This window comes from Hippoglossus hippoglossus, chromosome 21 (assembly GCF_009819705.1).
Source record: "Hippoglossus hippoglossus isolate fHipHip1 chromosome 21, fHipHip1.pri, whole genome shotgun sequence".
NCBI lineage: Eukaryota > Metazoa > Chordata > Actinopteri > Pleuronectiformes > Pleuronectidae > Hippoglossus > Hippoglossus hippoglossus.
This window is the reverse complement of record NC_047171.1, coordinates 9439128-9460468: the sequence shown is the minus strand read 5'-3', so window position 1 is coordinate 9460468 and position 21341 is coordinate 9439128. Positions and strand designations below refer to the sequence as shown.

The 21341-nt window shown below is 41.2% G+C and overlaps 1 protein-coding gene across 1 annotated transcript in view; it reads right to left on the bottom strand.

The window, feature by feature from the left end:
• Nucleotides 1-7558: 7558 nt before the first annotated feature.
• Nucleotides 7559-21341, bottom strand: part of asmt (acetylserotonin O-methyltransferase) — a 14680-nt gene continuing 897 nt past the window's right edge. The window contains 9 exon segments of the mRNA XM_034575307.1: nucleotides 7559-7784; nucleotides 7786-7812; nucleotides 7814-7842; nucleotides 8301-8423; nucleotides 10277-10417; nucleotides 15109-15227; nucleotides 18603-18671; nucleotides 19892-20021; nucleotides 20286-20460. Of these exon segments, the coding sequence (XP_034431198.1) occupies nucleotides 7623-7784; nucleotides 7786-7812; nucleotides 7814-7842; nucleotides 8301-8423; nucleotides 10277-10417; nucleotides 15109-15227; nucleotides 18603-18671; nucleotides 19892-20021; nucleotides 20286-20460 (975 nt within the window). The 3' untranslated portion in view covers nucleotides 7559-7622.

Genomic DNA, 21341 nt, shown 5'->3' with positions numbered 1-21341 from the left:
ATCACTCAAAACATCGTAAAAACATCAAGCACTGGATTTCAATCACGTTTAATGTACTTGGATCTTCAGTACTCATGTAGTATATAAGAGCACATTAGAATACAAGGTTCACCTTTTTACTGCACAGATATAAGAACCACAGACTGTATATGAAGATAGACGATTTCACAGTTTCTAATAAGTGAAGCCAAAGCGTCTTGATCGCCCCCTGCTGGCTGGCTGCAGTATAGGTCATAAACCCTGCCTCTTTCATGTTAGTCGATTAGAAATCTCAAAATACATATCAAGTAATAACAAAAAATTTTAAGCGATCACACCGATGTTTCTTCAAGTGCACATTTTTCTGGTGAGTTTAGTTTTAATTAGATATTTAATGCTACAAAAAATGAGTTGAAAGGTAATGATTGACAGCTGAGACTGAGTAGTGAATGGTCAACCACGTGAATCGGTGGGACGTTGGCGCTGCAGCTTCACCCCCCACTCGCTACGGCTCTGGCTCCAAATGACGTTTGTGGATAGAAGGGGGAGGTAAGGACACAGTCAAGTGTAAATGCAGACCCAAGCCTGCAGTGGAGGAATCGTGTGTGCTTTTTATTCTTCACCTTGGTTGTTGCACGTTTTAAAATTCAATGAGCCTCCAGCACAAAGGTTGAACTTACAGCTGCAAATCCTCCAAGCAGTCCCTCTAACATCGTGGGCTATTTGTGGGGACAATCAATCTGTGTTTCCTGGATCCTGAATGTTTGCTTTGGATGTTGGACTTGACAGCAGATGAACAAACCGAGAAAATTCCAGAGTAGTTATCTTACTCTATTTGAACAGTGAGGCTTCAGCTCTATTTCTTCTTCTTCATTGACTCTTTCCTTTGGATATCAGACTTCAAAACTCAATGCATCTCATGGGGTTCAAACTCACAACTCTAATTACCAAACAGTCCTCTAACTCCCCATGCTATCTCACCTGTGAAGCTGAAGTTATTCCTTATGCCTTTGAGTCTTTCCTCTGGGTATGTGCCGGACTACAAAGTACGGATGAACCCCACAACCTCAAAACTTCTGAATGGTCTTGTTAATCGAGTGGCTTTTCACATCACCAGCATGACGTGCAAGACGGTAACAACTTTTCCCAGAAGTTCTGCTATCCACACAGCTCATAAGTGTGTAATCAGACAGCTCAGGGTGTTACGTTTTGAGGTTGCGACTTTAATCCTCAGGCAACTTAGTGAATTTTGAAGTTGGATTTCCAAAGAATGGACACACAAGGTTGATATATACGTATGTGGAAACACGTCACACGTCTACTGAAAGCTTATAGACAAAACATAGCAGTACCACAGTATATAGTGGGGGGGCAGTGTAGCCAATAGTTCAAAGGAGACGACCAAAGGACATGAGAACAAAATTTCAACAGAACTTTTTGAGGAGAGACTGAGAGTTGGTATAAAAAAAACTACAGGCTCTGTATGATGTTACTTTGCCTGAGAAAAGGGACAAAAAAGTTAAATTATCACAACCTCCTCCGCTATCGCCATACTCAAACACGGCCCTCAAACACGGCCCTCTAGTGGATGTGTTTTGCTTAACAACAACGTCAAGGATGCATGGAAGTACTGTATGTGGGAAGTGATGGGTAAATAGTTGAAAATGGACGTATCTCTTTTCACATGTTCATTGAGCATAAGCAAGCCTTTATGAAGCTCTGTCAATTTTTGGTGAATTCTGAGGACTTGTTCCCAAAGGACAGACTAAAAAGTGCTCAGAGAGAAGCTCCCAGTACAATCCGCAGCATGGTGGGTTTATTTTGGACCATAGGGCACCAGTGGTACAAATCCTGCCAGTGTTTGGTGCCTGTCCTTCACCCCACCCTCCATGGAGAGTTGGTGAGCTACGCGAGGGGAAACAACAACAGCATGCTGGAAGATTTTGCAACTAAATAAAACACTAACATAGCCACTACATTTTAGCCTTTTACATTAGTAGGTAATAACGTTATATAAACTACACAGAGTTACCATTTACCTTTGGGCCACTCTAAGCTATAGTGCAACACTTCAATAGCCTATTATTCTTATTTACAGTATAGTACTAATAAAGTGTAACACAACACTCTGTGAGCAGTTGTCAGAACAAGAGGTTTAAATGTTATTTAAATGATTCATTTTTGATATACACCAACAAAGCCTTTGTCTGTGTTCACCACAGAACATTGTATCACAGGCTATGGAGGTCCCCTGTTTGATAGGTATATCCGACAGAGTTGCAAGTGCCCTCTTACCATTTTTAAAAGAAAATTAAATCACGTTTGTATTTCTTCATCTCTTTTTTTCAAAATGATAAGGAATAATGGTCTATACTTGGTGAGTGTAATCTGTGTGTGTGTGTGTGTGTGTGTGTGTGTGTGTGTAGCCTACAGGGTAGACGTCTTTGTCCTCCGTTCAATACTTGCTGTCACCGGCCCATGAATTATGGAAGCGTTTGGAAGTGACAAAGCACGGCTTACAGCCAAGAGACACTTTTATTGAGTTGTGAGATGTGTGTGTGTGTGTGTGTGTGTGTGTGTGTGTGTGTGTGCGTGCGTGCGTGCGTGCGTGCGTGTGTGGGGGGGTCTGTATGTTTTGATCCCTTCCCCATGGTTCTGATAAAAAGACACAGATCACCCCCGTCTCTCTCTGTCTCTCTCTCCTCATGCCCACGATCCTCCTCATCTCTCTCGAGGCTAACGTCGCAACCTCTCTTGTTTCTACCATCTCCTGACATGCAGCTGTCGCAACAGAACAACACTGCTTTGTTCTTTACTGGCAGCGAGGAGCACGAAGTCCCAGTCATTCAGGTGATAGCGTCTCCATCCTCGCTCCGTTTTCAAAGTTCATTCTCCTCTTATGATGGGAAAGTGGTTTGAGGACCCACTCCTTTATTATCAACACGTCTGCACGCTGGATTTCTGAGTCCTTACTGGTCCTGACTGAAAAAAAACTGGTCATATCACATAAGGTAAACTGTGGATGTCATTTCTGAAAGCACTTTGTGTCTTTTCTACTGCAAAGCTGTGCCACATCACGTTACTATAGCAACACGAATGGATAGAATTTTGAGAAGAAACTCTGCAACGTTGATAACGTGATATGGAAACGAATTACGGGAAGAGAGCATTTCTCCATCATTAAAAGAACTTCATGCCAATAATTGATTATTTTCTTGTCCGTCACATTTAATTAACCTTAAAGGGGAGGACATGTACAGAGGTTGTTGCCGATGTTCCCTATATAGGCCATGAAATGGTAGAGAAGTTCATAATTAAAGGCAAAACGTATTGACATGATCCATTTAATATACTTTCCACTGTGGCATTTTTTTATGTATTTCGAATACTGGATGCAAGATTTTTGTTTTTGTTAAATAACCTCTAAGATATACATTCGCTTTTAATTTCCAGAGAGACATTTAGGAAACGCAAAAGTTAAATAATACAAAAACTTTATTTTTCAAGCACTTATCTAAACACTTTTACAAAGTGCTTCACAAAATACGTGGCAAAACATGAATGAATAAAAATAAAAAGGTATTCAATTCAATTCAACTTTAAGGGCCAAATCATAGTATATTGAGGTCGAGACCTTAAAATGTATAGAGAAATCCAACAGTTCCCACAATGATCAAGCACTTTGGTGAAGGATTGTTTGTCCCTGTTGAGTCGTCCAGCCACTGATCACATTGATGTTTTCCAGTTTTTTTTAAATTGCTGCTCCAAAAAGAAAAAGCAGATCTTAACTTTCAGTCTCCAGTGATAACTTTGGAATGAAAACATAACATCAAAAAAGAAAAGAAAAAGAGCCAGGAGCCCTAATAAGCACCACACACACACACACACACACACACACACACACACACACACACACACACACACACACACACACACACACACACACACTCTGGGCATAAACGGAGTGTGTTCCCTGAAATGCCCTGAAGTTGTTATCTTAAAGTGGCATCCTGGAGCTTGAGGGTGGGAGGGTGCGTGACTTGTGGAGCAGATTTAGAGTGTCCCCAAAGAGTGTAGTACACACTCCACACACACGTACACACGCACACACAATTTCCTATATGCACAGGCACATCTACACTTGCTGACGCACACTCATGGTTGTGCATGTGCCATAATTAAGAGATACCCCTGAGAATTCAGTTTTTTATCATTCATATCTTTTCATCTATTTCCTGAGGGGGGATGTGACACTGTAATTGATAATATATGCAGGAGAATCAAATGAAAAATATATCATGTAAATATTGTTCTGTTTTTGCTGCGTTATAATATCATTTTTGCCCTTAATTTCATAGTTGACAGGCAGATAAGGAACATGAGGGATCAAAGGGGGATTAAATGCACAAAGGTCAATGGCTGGAATCGAACCTGGGACACCCTCGTCACCTACATCACTTTGCATTGTTTTAGGATTCTGCGTTTCACTCTGGTCAACGTCACATGTTCAGGACAAGGAGAAGAGCGGAGGCATGGACGTCCTCAGCTCACCTATCTCTCCTCGTCTCCGTCACAGCATTCATATTTTTATAGCTCTAACTTTCTAGAACCATCCATAAAAAACCCACTGAGGCTGAACCTGAGGATGGCACAATAATAGCCTCATGAGATGGAGCAGTAAATGGAACCGAAAAGACGAGGAGGGAAATGTATGCACCTTCTCTGCTGAAGTGGAAAACATTGACCCGAGTCTAAATCATTGACGAAAAAGTGAGGGAAGAGCACTTGAAGAGAAACTTGCACAGAATTACAGCTGATTTTTCTAGAGCAGGGGAGAGAAAGTGGGTTTGTACTGTTGTTTCTATTTTTAAATGTTACACCTAAATTCTTACACAGCTATTTATTTATGCATTTATTTTTATTTTTCAATCTCAAGCTGTGATTTCGATTGGTCCTTTCACTTTAAATTACACACAGCAGTTATATAGGCTACTTTCACTACTCGCGGGCAGCTGGCTTAGGGGGTGGAGTGGGTCGTTCACTATCCAGGTCTGTGGTCCGATCCCCTCTCTTCCATTTTGAGTCCCAAAGTTTCCCTCGGCAAGACACTGAACCCCAAATGTGCCGGCAGTGTGCACAGTATGAATGTGTTGTGTGAATTCGTGAATGGCAAAACTGAACTGTAAGGAGCTTTGAGAGGTTCAAGATTAGAAAAACCGCTTTATGAATACAGCTCACTCGTGGAAAGTTCACTGTTTTATCTTTTTCATCAAGAGACAGAGAAAACGTATAAAGCTCTTTCTTACCAAATCTAGTTTAAGCACGAGGGAAAGATGAATAATTACGTGAAAGTTAAATCAGGTTATAGACGTAATAACAGATTTAAATTCAAATTCAGTCTCATATTTAACAGGAACGATGAGAGGACTATTCTTCCCAGTGCGTTTGCTCATAATATCCATCTATCAATCCATTATCTATACCCCTTATCCTTTGAGGGTCTGAGGGGGAGCCGGATCCAATCCCAGGGGACATTGTGCGAGAGACGTTCTACATCCTGCAGGGCCAACACATAACAATCAGAGCTCTCACATTCATACCTACAGACAATTTAGAGTCTCCAGTTAATCTTAACCCTATCAACATGCACTGTGGGAGGAAACCCAGAGCAAACCCACACAAATATAATATATATAAACTAAATATATATCTTATTTTCACATCACTAGGCACCAAGTGATTTGTAGCATCAGTTGACCACCGTGACATTAGGGATGCTGCACCACATCACTGGGCGTATGACCACTGTCACTGCACAGGTCAAAGCTGTCTTCAGCCTCAGCACTTCATTTCCCTTCATTAGGCCGTCTCTCTGTAAAGCTGTCCACAAGGATTTGACATCAATTCTAATTTGTTGCACTTTGAAGTCTCATTAATTCACAATTACAGGGAGAAAAAAAGCTGGGGAGAGGAGGACGGAAAGGGCAGCGAGGACGAGTGGGCGTACGGGGGAGAGAGACAGCGAAAGTCTGCGGGTACAGAAAATATTGGTTTCTGAAAGCTGATTGTGATCTTTTTTCGGTGAAAGATGCCCACAACTGATATTTTTTGCAATTATCTTTTGTCATGCACAAAATAAATGACACTAATGGCACTGTTTATGGAAATTAAACTCACAAATAATGTGTGCAATTTCAATCCAATATTATTTTTGAGCGAACCGAGTCCCATCAGAGGTGAGCACAATGAAAGGCAGACTTTCTAATAAAAGGCTGATCTGAATACATCCTGTTCACAAAGTAGGGGTTGGGGGGGGGGGTGAACTAAAAGATGTGCCGGGCCATTGTGAAGGGGAATTATTGAGTCACATCCAACATTATGAGGAACACGGTACAAAGATTACTGTGCTGTTAAGAGTGAGAGGCGAGAGGTTCATGCACGGGGCTTAGGACCGAGTGATGAGAACAGATATGCAAAGAAGTTCATCTTCTTTGCGATGAGACTGGAAGCTCACACTGCACAGCATCTAATAGAGGTTGACCTTTGCAATGTAGAGCTAATCATTTGCTGCGGAATCCGACTGACTGCAGGGTTAAGTCTCAAACTGGATTTTCTGAAATTGGAACAGGCCAGAGCACAAACGTACACCAGATATATGCAAGCTTTTGAATTTTACTGATGGACCATGTTAGCACGTTTGAGCCTTCTTTAGCTCGAACATGCCACTTTCATTTTTTTATTTTTTTATTTATTTAACTTTTGGAGACGATCGGGCAAAGGGAAAGACACATGCATGTGGAATCCTGCCTGCCTGCAGAGGATGGTAAAACGTTTAAGGATGTTTTAATGGGTAGGACTCATACAGTATATGTGGTGTAAATGTAGCAGCCTAAATATAACATGCATGAAGTATAATGCAACACCCTTACAATTTTATGTTAGTTGTCATCTCTGAGAACTAAGCATGTTTGAATAAAATCCTTTAGCATTAGTCTGCCTCGTCAGTCAACAGGGTTCTTTGGTTTCTGGTTACTTTTCCAACTGCTTATAGACGAATACACGTGTACAGCTGTGCATGGACAAGGCTCAAACCACAACTTGTGTTTACAACAGTGAATTATGTCTCCCAGCTGTGGGTGAGAGCAGTTCTCTTCCAACATTATGCTTAAACTTTTTTTTACTTTTTTTTGTTTTAGCTTCTCTCCAAGATTATGATTTGTAGTAGATCATCAAATTTTGTGAGACACAGCTCAGGGAATTCCCTTATGCGGTAATGAGGCTTCTGCTGCTTTAATAACTCTTATCACATTGTTGCAGTGGACACCATTTAGCTGTAAGTGATTTGTTTTATCACACTATGTGCTCTCCATAAAATGATGCACAATTATTCAGAATATACAGTATCATAAAACTTTGCATTTAAAATTGACTTTGTATTTGAACATTTTACAATAATCTAAGCATCATGTACAAAAGCTTTAACAATACTAGAATATTGTCAGTGTTAAACAAAATTTGTATTATTTGTTATTTGTAGAAGCTTCTGGTGAAATCTTGAAAAAAGCCAAACAGAGTGCACAAATAGTAAACAGTGTTGACGTGACCTTTCTGTCGCGGTTCACAAGTAGCAGAGGTTTTGAGTCTTAGGTCTTTTTGTGTCCCAGCACAGCGTCGTAGATCTTCCCGGTCAGACGATGCTGGATGTCGTGAAGCCGGCAGCTGCCAGCCAGGGCTGCGTACTGGGCAGCTGTCCTCTCCCTGCCCTCCGTCTGCACCAGCATGTTCAGGGAGTAGAGCTGTGCCGTTTAGCGGGCCAGAGCCGTCCTCATGGATGCAACGCCTCCACCAGCAATACACCGCCTCCTGCAGGATGATCCAAAAGGTCTCAGCTTTGCTTTTCTCTCTATACCATCAGAACAGTAAGTTTTAAAGCATCATCAAATTAACGACAGGATTTTTGGCCACACTTACACAATCAACTGATTGTTGTGTTTTTAGTTGTTGAATGGGAGTTTTCTGTGTGCATTTTCTGTTATGTTAAAGTTACATGTCTGCTGTGAGAAAGGCCTGTTCTTTGACTCCACTGAAAACTAGGCACCGCAACTTTATTTCTTTGTCTTTCTTCCACATACAGACACATGGGAGGGTTTTCTGCATCTGCTGCTATTGAATGTGTGAGCGTCAGTCAGAAGGACAGATTTTTCTGGGATCAGCTGCATTGTGGGATACAATCTGCTATCTCAATGCAAGCAGGAAAAGGAAAAGGAAAAATAAGTATTTGTCCCTTTAACACACATACACACACACACAAACACACAGACCTGGTTTGCAGGCTTCATAGACTCTACTGAGAAGCTCAATGCAGCATTCGTCCGTCCAATCGTGGAGGATTCTGGCAAGGACGTAGAGGTCAGCCTCTGGCAGGGGGTCTTTGAAAAAGTCCCCTGAACACACACACAAAGACACACACTTCAATGCATTGCATTCCTAAGACGCTGCTGTATTTGATTTAATTATTTCATGTAATTATTAATTCTGTTGACAAGTCTTCCAGTAATAAGACAATGATTCTATTATTGCTTTACCTACTCAAACATAATTACTACAAATAGGTTATGTGATGTCTGCTGACCCAGCAGATGATAACATATTTCCATCAGCAGTGAACTAGTTAAGGCATAAAAAAGGTTTGGTTTTAAGGAGTTTGGTTGATGGTGTGTATGAGTCGCCTCAGGCTTATCCACAAACCAGACAAATGGCGCCCCATTCTCTCCACCTGCCCAGCAGCAACCTTGGATGCAAGCAAGTCAGTATAAAACACCCCAAGGACCAGGGCCGCAGTCACAGGAATGACAAAGTGAATTTGGATCTGGCTGTAAACTGACACACCAGCTTCCTCGACGAATCAAACCATGCTCGCCCATGAAGCTCCTTCTGCATTGCTAAACGAGAGGGACATGAACACGGAGACATGGCGTAAGAAGTGGCTCTGCATTGCACTTTCGCATTGCACTGACATGACGCCACCGGCCTGGTTCCTTTGAAAGCGATTTCCCATCCTCTGGGGTGCGTTCTCTGCTTTGCCTCAGGCATTTGTAACAGCTTTGATTTCCAGTGCAAACACGTCAGCACGGAGGATTTCTGCAATCACCGCCATGCTCTGACTGAAGACACCTGCCTAACCCCGAGTGGTCTCAAGGAGAGTAGCCCAGTTTGCATCTATCAAATCCACCACCATTTTGACGATCTTTCCCGAGCACAGCCTCAAATTGTCTTAATGTAAAGCGGATGCTACTATGGTTGGTTCCCATCTCTGTCACAACCGCTTGGCGCAGACGAGTTGCCTGAGAGAATCTGCTCATTTAAACTGCAGCTAATGCAGCCAACTCAGGGAGATTTCCATGTTTCAATGCAACAGCTTTCGATGCCCCACGGACTTGGTTCCCCTCCTTCCAGGAACTGGCGTGCTCTCTTGGATTTGTCTCAAACTGTCACGATTCTGCACTGCACCATGTCGTATGGTTTTAGTTTATAATTTATCTCTTTGGACTTTTGATTTCCTTGTGTACCTTGTGCGTCTCTACCACAGTTAAATTACTTTTCTTTTGCTCGCTCATGTACATTTTGACATTCACTTTACTTCCCGTTCCACCTGCGTCTCGTTGTTGGTCACTTATTCTTGTGTTTCCCGCCCTTTTGGTCGTCTGAACCTATGTCCTAATATGCATCACCTGTGTTCACTGATCCCTGTCAACACCTTTGTATTTTCCTTGCGTTCCTTTGTTAACATCCCTCAAGGTTCTTATGCTGCTGCTTTTTTCCCCCCAAGATTTCTTCATGTTTGAGTTTCGGACTTTAAGTTGCTTGTCTGCTTTATTAAAATTACACCAGCCTTGTCGAGTGTCATCTGCATTTGGGTCCTCACCCGTTTTTCTGGACATAAACATTCGTTTGGGACCCAAGAACTGATTTGATTTGGGGTTTAAGGTCACTGTGACCTTACAATGGATATTTTTGGCTAGAGCTCAAGAATTCATTTTTATGACAAAAACTTAAAACCTTGTATTAGATTCCTTTGTTATTATGTCTTTGTTATTAGGTTACCATGTCTTCATTACCTACATTAGATGTGACAGCTATGTTTTTGTAAAATTTGTTTGGGAAGGCTAGAAAATTGCACGTATTTATGCAAACATTTGGTGTGTGTGTGTGAACATGTGTGTGCAGAGGTGAACTTGAACCGGCTGTATACGATTAGAAATGTCAAGTGCTTTCACCCAGTTGTAAAGACGTATACCTTGGTGGAAGCTTATCCTCAGGTCGGCCTCGCTGACAAAGTGTTCCCTCGACGTACGCACTACCTTGGGGAGGTCAAAGATCGTTACAGTGCATTCTGGGTAGGCTGACGTGCACTGTTTGGCTAATGCTCCACTGCAGCCTGGAGAGGGAGGGAGCGAGAGAGAATTACTTTTAGTTACAGCACAATGAATACACAGAGCCTTCACTAACAAGCGTAGTGCATCACACGCACACACACACACAGACTCACACACACGCACACACACACACACACACACACCACTTTCATCAGGTATGTTCCCATTATTTATTTGCATGATTTGTAATCAGTTTTAGGAGGCCGCTTAGGGAATATTGTTCATCTACATTCATGCGAATAAGCCAGAGTGAATTGAACTGAATGTAGTGACAGAGAGACACGTGCTTTATATACGAAGCAGAGCTGTCTGTCTAGGAATCCTATTAGGGAATCGTATCTAAGGAAAAGTAAAACACACAGCACATGTAGACCCACCCGCACACAATTCGATTATCAGGCTAAAAATGATTTCATGTGCATCTGAATAAACACCTTACATTGGAACACAGTTTAAAATCCTTGTGTTAAGCCATGTCAACGTTATCGCTCTAGTGAAGGAAAGTCAACATGTCCCTCAGTTGTCATCGCAATTCTTTGCTCCACACTGAAATAACTGACATATGGTCACGCTCAGACCCTTTGAAGCACGCCAACATTAGCTGGAAATACACATGACAAAGGATTCCTCTGTTTTAGGAACTTCAAGGGAGGCAATTATACGGGGGAAGTAGAAACCTAGTTTGGTACACAAAGGATCTTGTCTTTCATGATAATCCCATTCAGTGTAAAATCAACATGTCACATTTATATCGACACATTTGTAAAGGGAGGGAGGAAACACACTTGTGGACCTTGAACTGCCGTTTGTATCTTGACTGCTGGCAAGACTGCCATGAACGTTTGTGTGGACAAAGAGGAGTTCCAATAACTTTTGTGAACCCTTCACTTTTCATCTAGCGCCACCAACAGGTCAAAATTGTAATTTGGCCAATACTTTGGCTTATGACCAAATGCCTGCAGATTTCCATCAGCCTTGCCTTTGCTTTCTGTTAAGTGCAAATTAGCAAATCCCAGCATTAGCAAAAATGCTTCACAAACGGCAAAAGCTAAACATCAACAATTGTGTGCTTGTTACAACTCTGATAAGAGCATTTAGTTCAGCCCAATGACCTTGATTGGCTCCTCAAAGCCAAAACATCTTGATTGCCCCCTGGTGGCTGGCTGCAGTATAGGTCATAAACTCCACCTCCTCCATGTTAGTAGATAGAAAAGTACAAAGTAAAACACCCCCAAAAAGTGTTTTATTTGGTTTATGTCCTTTTATGTAGTTTTTGATGCCAGTGTGTGTTATATGTCATGTTTTAAATTAAAATACATTTCAGTTATTTTATGCCATTATAATGGGATGAGACGCAATGATTGATTGTGATTGGTCAGGCAGGTGTATCAGAAACACCTAGATACCACAGCTCCCCTCTGTGATCAATACTGTGCAGACTCTGGTTCCAAATGACGCCACTAGAAAAAGACGGCAGCACCCAGATAAAAAATATTTTGGCTTCATTTTTGTACAGTGGTAGGAGGTAGATACACGTCATCCATCCATTCAATCATTGGTTCAGCCTCACATTGCCGCTAGCATGACTATAGCCTCTTAACTTCCTGCTTACTTTTATTCATAGAGAGAACTCTAACTTGTGGGTAGAGGGCTGATGTGATGATGTGAATGGAAAATAGAGCATTGTCTGTAAGGGTGAACATTTGGATTCAGTGAGAACATGTACAAATTTGAATTTGAGCCTTTGGCAGTGTTATCGTTGTAAATGCCTCATGAAGCTAAATTAATTCAAATCAGAGAAAGTGAGACAAAGTGACAGATAGTGATGGAGAGAAAAGGAGAGACGAGGAGGAGAGCAGTGGATGAAGAATGTATGAATGGAGCAGAGTGATAGAGAGGCAGTGAGGGGAATACAGGATCAAAGGATCTGACCTAGACAAACCAAACAAAGTGTGTGTGTGTGTGTGTGTGTGGTGTGTGTGTGTGTGTGTGTGTTTGCAGACTGCCTCGCCCTATAGTGCCTTCTTCCTAACATGACCTGCAGCTACTCCATCAGCTAGAATTCTTACATGACCTTTTTCACACACACAAACACACAGTGGCTCTTACATCAAACAGGGGTCAGCGGAGGATACAAATCAAAGAGCAGCAAGGAGTAGGCAAACAAACACAACACGCTGTACAAGACCCCGAGCTCACCCACCTGCCTCACTTTGGTAATGAAACTGTTTGATGAGACGTTTGTGATTCTTAAAGTGCAACTGTATTATAATTATGTTTTCTTTTTTTCTGATTCCAGTCTTTTGTCTAAACTTTGTGGAGGATTTTACATATATTAAACTTTTTTTCACGGCTTTGTTCAATAACCGTAGCAACATGAAGCAAATACCCGTTTACATTATAAAAACATTATGCGTCAGAACCATGAATATCCTTAGTTAATGTAACCTTTAAGCGGATCTAATATTTTTAAACCTGTTCCACTAAAGTGTGAGTGAAATGTCACGTTAAAATATATTTAGATGCTTCCCACAGTCAGTGCACCTTCATCACACAAGGTTAGTGTTGTGGCTGGACCAGTGTAAATGATTTACATTTTGAATGTGGACTCAGACTGAAGTCAGCGGGTTGGCAGAGAGCTGGACAGACTGAGGACAGAGAGATGGAGCACCTGCACAGCAGGTGTGTTCAGACACAACAGATGTTGTGTGAGAGACACACAAGTGTTAATGGGACAGGGCAGTCACGCCCTTCACCCTCCTGCTGTCCACTTGCACACACTTTATTTTGGGTGATGCACCGTCATGCATAAACATGAACAGTCAACACCATGCTGAGACAGTCACAGAGAGCGGAAGAGAGAAGACAGGACAGATGTGTGCAAATATCCACACCTGTGTATGTGTGGCTTCACAGCGCCTCTGTGTGGTCAACCGAGGTGTCACACATGGATGTAACGCTGTGAACTCACGGTTTCTAACCTGACTGAAACCAAAGTAGATGTTGTAGATTTTAAATTATTAAGATGTAGAGAAATTGAGACCTTTTATTTGGATTTTTATTGATTTTGTTGACATTCAGTCTGAGTGTCTGTTCAATGCCTGTATCTCAACCTTTAACCCTGATGTAATGCATAAATACTGGATTTTCATAGGTCATCTATTAGATCATTTTAAACATGATCATCAATGAGCATAGTCTTGTGTGGCTACAGCTACAGACTAAATAAATTGTATTTAATTATTTTCATTATCATCCATTATCTACTAGTTTTGACCAGTTGAGGAGAGAGACAAGAGACACGGTTAAGTTTTCAGAATTCAGGATGAGATGAAATGAGAAGCTCATCATTTCTCTGACAAAAGCCTCTTTCCTTATTCATATCATGAAGTTTTCAGTAGCAGATCAAAACTTCTTTTGACAGAAGAAGATTAATTTTATCTTTTTTCATCCCTTCTTTTTGATCCTGCTCTGTTCTTGGCTTGTCTCTACATTTCTCTGGAAGCCCTTGCTTCGCATTGCGGAGTTCATGTCGTGTTTGTTCTTTCTGGGTTTTTTTCCTCGTGCTTTTTGCTCTCAGGTGTAAAGCATTTTGTGAGGAAGGTGCTGTTCAAAGACGTTTTATAAATAAATCTGACTCGACAAAGCTGAACATGGAGAACAGCGATGAAAGCTACCTGTTTTAGGTTTAAGTATCTACAGAGGACTGACAGAGCTGCAACATTTCACTGCAAGCAGACTTGAACGCAGCATTAATCTGCAGAAAGTTACAGGTTTCTGGGGATAGGGTATTAACATCACTATCAGGCTGTGCAAAAAAAAAAAAAGAATCGCATCAAACTGGTAAGAAATATGTCCACATTAATGCAAATTTATGACAAACTAGACTGTTAATTTCAGTGTCCACACCGAAGAGCCTCAAAATGTCTATATCCCCCTCTCTTGGCTGTCAAACTACAAAGCTAGAATGGCACATTCCTCTGCCAAGGCCCGACAGTCCCCTAAAATTCAATCAGGCTGCAGCACATTGGACACACTCTTTTTTTCCATCAAGATTCACGGAATGTTAAAAAACACAATGTAAAAGAAGGTCAGAAAAAAAAGATCTTGAATCCACCCCCTGATCTGGATCCACACCAAAATTGTATCAGTTTTTCCCTGACCCAAACCACTTCCTTCCACCAAATTTCATGAAAATCCATTCCATTGATTTAGTGTAATCTTGTTCACAAACAAACCAAGAATAGAACAGAAATGTTTCTGCTCTTTCCCAGATCTGTAGAAAGTGAACATTGACTTTAATTGTTTTATTTATTCAAATCTGAAGGAAAATATTCACATGTATCATCATATGTGTATTATAATGCAACAGTGACACAGTGAGTGTGCCTGGTTAACAAGGGAATCTCCAGGTGGAGGAGACTTGTTGTGAAGGTTGACTGATTTATGAAGAGTCATTAACTCTCAGAGGCTGGGGGCAATAAGGTAAAAGGTCACTATTGATGCTCTGCCTCTTTTTACACACACACCACAGACTCTTACTAACTCTGTAATTTGTATGGCTAGCTGTCACTCAGTTAACACGACACAAACAATTTTAAATGTTAATGACTGTGAACCCACAACCTGTACCCACAATGTAAATTACATGTGATGACTTGATAAACACACGCACACACACACACAAACTTACCTCCGAGGTCGCAGATAACCTTGAAAGGCGAAAGGTCAAAGGCTGTGACCACATCTTTACCGCAGATGTTCCAAATGGAGTTCATTAGCTGCATGAATTTCACCATCTCCTCGTCACACCTGTGCACAGACACACACACACACACACACACACACACACACACACACACACACACACACACACAGTGTATGTATACAAGTCATTGTTATTTTGACCCCTCCTCTATGTCTTTCTCTATTGTGGCAACATTTTCTCTATCGTTTTCTATAAGCGGTCAAATAAGGGGCAACTGGATCCACAGTAAACAAACACACACTGAGTGCATCTCCTCATATGCACACTTTAAACCCTGTGGTGATGCGTGCATGTGTTGTGTGTGTGTGTGTGTGTGTGTGTGTGTGTGTGTGTGTGCGAGAGAGTGATCGTCCATGAGTGTGAGACAGGGTGCAACAGAATAGATGAGCCTGTAGTGACTGCTGGATGAGCCTGTAGTGACTGCTGCTGCTCTGCGGAATCTCCACCACACCATGACTACCCCCCCCCCCCCCACACACACACACACAGATATCCAACCCTAGAATGTGTTTATCCAAACCCTAAACTGTATATAAAAGATCCAACCCCTCACTTCCCTGTAGCAGAGCGATCAGCTTTCAGATACATGAGCTGACTTCAGGTGGCACAAAGCTCAACAAGAACTTTGAAAGTGACTCATTGCTGCTGCTTCAGACTCTGATTACATCAGAAGCGAAGAGATGAAATGACTGTGAGGCCAAACATCAGACTGTCAGCTTTAATCTGACAATTATAAGTTACTGAATGCCCCCCCCAACGACCACAGCTGCAGCCCTTTTTGTCCACGATGAAGAGCATTTTAATGCACGCCTTCTTTTCCTATTTTCATATACAGGACTAGAAATACTGCACAGTGGTTGTTTGCCTCCAACAACCATTGCAGTTCAGTGTACAGTACATACATTTTTTCCAGATTCATACAAGGTCACAGTGACCTTGGACTTTTGAGTCCAAGTGACTACTGGTCGGAATTTGAAGATATTCCCTCAAGGCACACTTGAGATTTCATGACCTTTAGCCATCCAAATGTAATCAGTTAATCTCTGGGTCTAAGTAAATTCCCTCAAAAGATGTTCCTGAAAATGTTGCTTAACAAGACCAAAACGTGTTTGTGAGGTCACAGCAACCTTGACCTATACATGACCACCAAATTCTAATCTGTTCATTTTTGAGTCCAAATAAAGATTTGAATAAAATTTGAGGAAATTCTCTCAAGGCGTTCTTGAGAGATTTGTTTACAAAGTCTTCGACCCCTGGCTTTCTATGGCTTGGAGACATAAAAACTGACGTAGCCTGGTTATGTCCGTCCTTGTATGTGTCATTATACAACAAGATGTACTGTGTAGTCCTCAGCATTGCTGTCAACTCTCTAGTGACCGAGTTATGGTTCAATGCTGCCTGATATCACTGCTGCGTGTTTTACTGCTCTCCTGTTGCTTTGGCCTCTTTATCAATGGAGAACAAGAGTGACCCGACAAGCTGATTCATACCTTTGTCTTTTCACACCTGGACGACAGTAACAGACTATTTACATGTATCAGTCAATCTTAATTTGTTTGACTTCAGCTGGTGCAGAATGTCTTTGCTTTACATTCTCAATGGCTGCCAGTTAAATTCAGAATTGATTCTTTAGAGATTCTTTCATTCAAAAACTTTTAAAGCTCATCACAGTCTTACCCTCAGTTATATTATGGAGCCAGCTCCCTTTGCTCAAAGCTCCAACCAGCACTTGCTCACAGTTTCTAAGTCAAGGCTGGTACTGTAACTATGGGTGACCGGGCTTTTTCCCCATCAGGGTCCCGATGCCCTGAAAATCCTTGGCTGATGTCAACCAAAAGGTCTTCACATTTAAAGTTAAAAATTGTGATTCTAAAGATGACTTTCAGTTTCTACATTTACAAAAGGCAGTCGTGTTAAAAATGCTGTTTGATCGATGTTTGGCAGTGCACATGATTTATATAATTTATGCGAGTACAAAATAATATACTAGTCGCCAAAATTATACATTATAGAGATTAGTATAAATATATAGAGCACGCTTTACAGCATTAATATAACCCATGTTTCATAACCAGAATTAAGATTTTATAAGTGCTCGTCTGCAGGATTTAAATTTCCTACTATGCAGTGCTTTGAAATCTCAAAACCTCTAAATCCTCTCTGCTGCCAGTTTCCTCTCCAAATCTCTTCTGCTTTCTTAACTATGAGAATTTGAGCTGTAGATGGGACTTGGCTGTAAATTATTCAGGTGCAGTACATGGCTGGTTAAATGGCGATGAGTAAACAGGAGCCTGAGTCATCCAGCCAGCTTTGACTCATCCTACACCAAGAATGCAGCGACGGTTTTCACTGGTCGTTTCCCCCTCTTTGCCAATTTGCCCGTGGTATTCACAGGGGAAATCAGCAGGGACAAACAACTGCTTCCCCACATTAAATCAATTGTGCACAGGTGTTGAGTGTTTTTTCTCTTTCTTGTGGGGTATTTTCCTCCGCACTTGGGTGTATTACATTGAGTGCTTGGTTTGTATTTTGAATTTTCTCATTTTGCATACATCTTTTTTTAATGAGGCCCTTTCTGCGAGATCAGCAGCTGCTTTTTAAAAGAACACGAGAACAAAAATGTAAATTGAAAAAACACAGAAATACAGCGATACATGCACAAGCCCCAACAATCAGCGGCATGCAAATAACAAAATTGCACGATGTGTGAAAACTGGAAGATGGCAAAGTGCATAGGAGAGCACATGCAGAGACATTCCACATTTTTCTATAACACTGGAGGGGGTGAACGCTCAGATTCCCCTACATCAAATAGGAGCTAATTCATACAGTACATCTGCACATTGGTTCCGGTACATTTCGTTTTATGATCAAGATGTAAAACAATGGAAATGTGCACTTCAACGTCTGTTTCATCTTCCGTTCTCCTTTCATCAGCACACAATAGTTTTGCACATCATGCCATAATGAGGACGATAAAAGAAGTTATTCCACCATGTTTCAGTTTTGATGGACTCTGCACCTTCCAGTTGGGCAGCACAGGGCCTCGGGCAGGCTGATCAAAATCTATTAGCAATCAAAGTGGGAAACTTTGGAGCGTGTGACCTCTGAAAACTGCAGATCAGCAGATCGGCGAAGCATTAAAACTGTGGGCACCAGATACTATAAACACACAAGACCTCAAGGACAATGGCAGATGTATTCTTGCTCCCTGCCCCGAGTTTCCTCACATCACTGCCCACACACTCACTTTCTCTCTCCATCACACACCCTCTGCCTTCTAATGAATCCTACGAGTCCGTTCTTTTTAGGAGGGAAGAGAGAAAAGATTGACAGGCCAGCTTAAGATGGAGTGACAGGGAGGGAATGTAAATGAGAAAGAAAAAGTGTGTCTGCGTGTGACAAAGACAGCTTCTTACCTGTAGAGAGCTTCAAACAGGTCCTTCGAGCCGACTCCAAAAGCCTTTTCATACTGGTTTCTTCCTTCTCTGGGACATGAGGGGAAAAAAACCACACGTCTGTGACTTCAGAGAATTTTACTTTTACTTAAATTGATTTCCTGGACACTTACTCCTTAACCATAGTTACTACTTGCCTATCATTAACCTTAAAACATGTCTTGACCTTAATATTTCATGATTTACATTGTGTGGACTTTATTTGTCCTCATAGACAAGTCCCCCTAATGTATAAACGGATTCAGGTCCCCATAAAACACACAAACACAGACACACACACACCTAAATGATGACCTGAATATTGATGGTCTTAAAATGGGCTTTAGCTTTATCTCACAGCTACAGTTGAAGTAATTGTCATCAGGTGTGTTAATATAGATTCACATGTGTACACTATCTTACACAGATGAATTAGTAATCTACATTAAGATGCCTTTATCCTTCAGATATCCTCTACACTGGCGTTTCTTTCAGTGATTCTCACAGATGGACTTTACTTGTCAGCCTCGGTGAATCCAGTGCTGCTGTGAGAGAGGAGCTGGACTGATCGTCCTGCCTCAGACATAACAATGAGACTAAAATCAATCTTCAAACAGAGGGATTCATGCGATGAATCTAACCTGCAGCTCCTCGCTGTGCAACTGTGTGATTATTCTTTACTTTGCTGGTTCATTAAACTGAAGAATATCACTTCGGTTACTGTGGCATTAGGTCTTTTATTATGACGGCCATTCATTTGTATGTTGCTGCTTTTAGTTTTACAAAGAGTAATGTAAATGTAAGCATTTTGTTTCACTTCAGTTATTACTTGTAAATGAAAAACATCTATGGGAGCTCAGGGTCAGTGATGGCAGAGCTGGGCAATAAAACAGTATCAATAAATATAATATAATATTTTTTAAACCCATTTCTTATATTCTATAGATCAAATAATTTCTGTTATTTGAAAAAAATAATTAACAGAATAGTAAAAACATTTGTTGCAGCTCTCATCTTGCATCACTGACAAGGAAAAAAGGTAAAGATGTTCTAATGTAAAAATCACAGCAATGTTGCCCACAACTTTCACCAAGTGCATCAAGGTTAAATTAAAAAAACCTTCAATAATGAACCTTTAAGATACTATTAAATATAAATAAGTAATATTTAACATCTAGTCAGGTCAGCAGATCTCGATATGAATACTAAATAAACTTGTTCTAGCATGAAATGTTTCCAGACTTCATCTGGGCTGTGCTCTGTAAACTGACCTGACAGCGTCGGTCAGGTAGTGCCAGCAGAAGTAGATGGTTTTGGAGCTGTACTGGATGGACTGGAAGAGAGATACAGGACTGGAGCGGGTCAGGTAGACTCTGGCCTGCTCTGTGTTACTGTAAAGCACTGGACCAGGTGGTGGGATGAGGAGGAGGAGGAGGAGAGACAGAGGAAGAGTGACTGAGAATGAACGACTGCAGGTGATAATACAGAGATTGACTGGATGTGGGAGACAAAAGATGCACATGATGGAAATCAAGTGGACAAAATGTAAATAAAACTGTTCGATAATATAAAAAAAAGACTGCAACAAAATGTAAGAACATTATCACGGACCATGTGTGGTAGAAAGACTTGCAAATTGTGTGTGTTAATGTGTGTATCTCTGACCTCGTCCATCGTCCTGGTGTGTGTCGAGCAGCTGAAGGCCCCTGCAGGCGGCCAGCAGCCTCTCTGTGCCATCCAGACTGGCTCCCACCGCCTGACTTATCTCCTCCACAGACAGGGGGCGCTCTGCAGCCAGCAGCACATCAAACACACCCAGCTCACAGGCCGTGAACAGAGTCTGGAGCAGAGAGAGAGGAGTTCAGTGGAGTAGAGTAGTGTTGAGTAGATTACACAACCCCTGCACATATTCAATTCTGTTTGTCAACACTTATTACATGTTTACATAACGACAATTATATTATGATGCATCTAGTTACAAAACCGCCACAGTTTGTTCTCTTGTTTTTAATCAAACTGCTGAGTGACAATATCATTTACTGTAACATGTTTTAAAAGTTATATGGTCAGAGAACCTCAGGAACCTTTTTGTATCTATTTGATCTACTTAGTTTCGTTTCTTTTTGCACACAAACAAAACGCACAATGCAACAGGTAAATAACTGGACACACATATTTTGGTTTCATGTAACATACTCAGTTTTATTAGCAGGTTTTGACAATGGGTGTACACATTTAGTTTGCTTTTTGTCAATGTTGCTGTATTCTTCTCATTAACTAACTTAACAACTGAGTTAGCAGTACCTGGAGTTTTCTGCTGGGGTCGTCTGGCCAACAAAAAGAGGACAAGCAGCAGCAGACAGGCTTAAATGCTGTTGATTGCTAATTGGACTGCACCATGTTCCTCATACTCAGGGGGAGGGACAGTGTTTACAACTTGAATTTTTGATAACTGCGTATTGACATTGATGTTTAATTATTTTTCCTCAGTTAATATCAGTTTATATTTATATGGGCATGTTGTGTGGTTAATGAAGTTTGTTTAAATGTTAGTATGTCTAAATCTACCCCCCTCTGTGTTTGGCCTGATCAGCCACCATGTCTCAGTTGACCCTAACCCTAAAAACATATTTCAACAATAAATATTAATGAATGTACTTTAAAGATAGAATCCTGATGTCTTTGTCCTTGTGCTTCTGCTGCAGGATCAATTAATCTCTT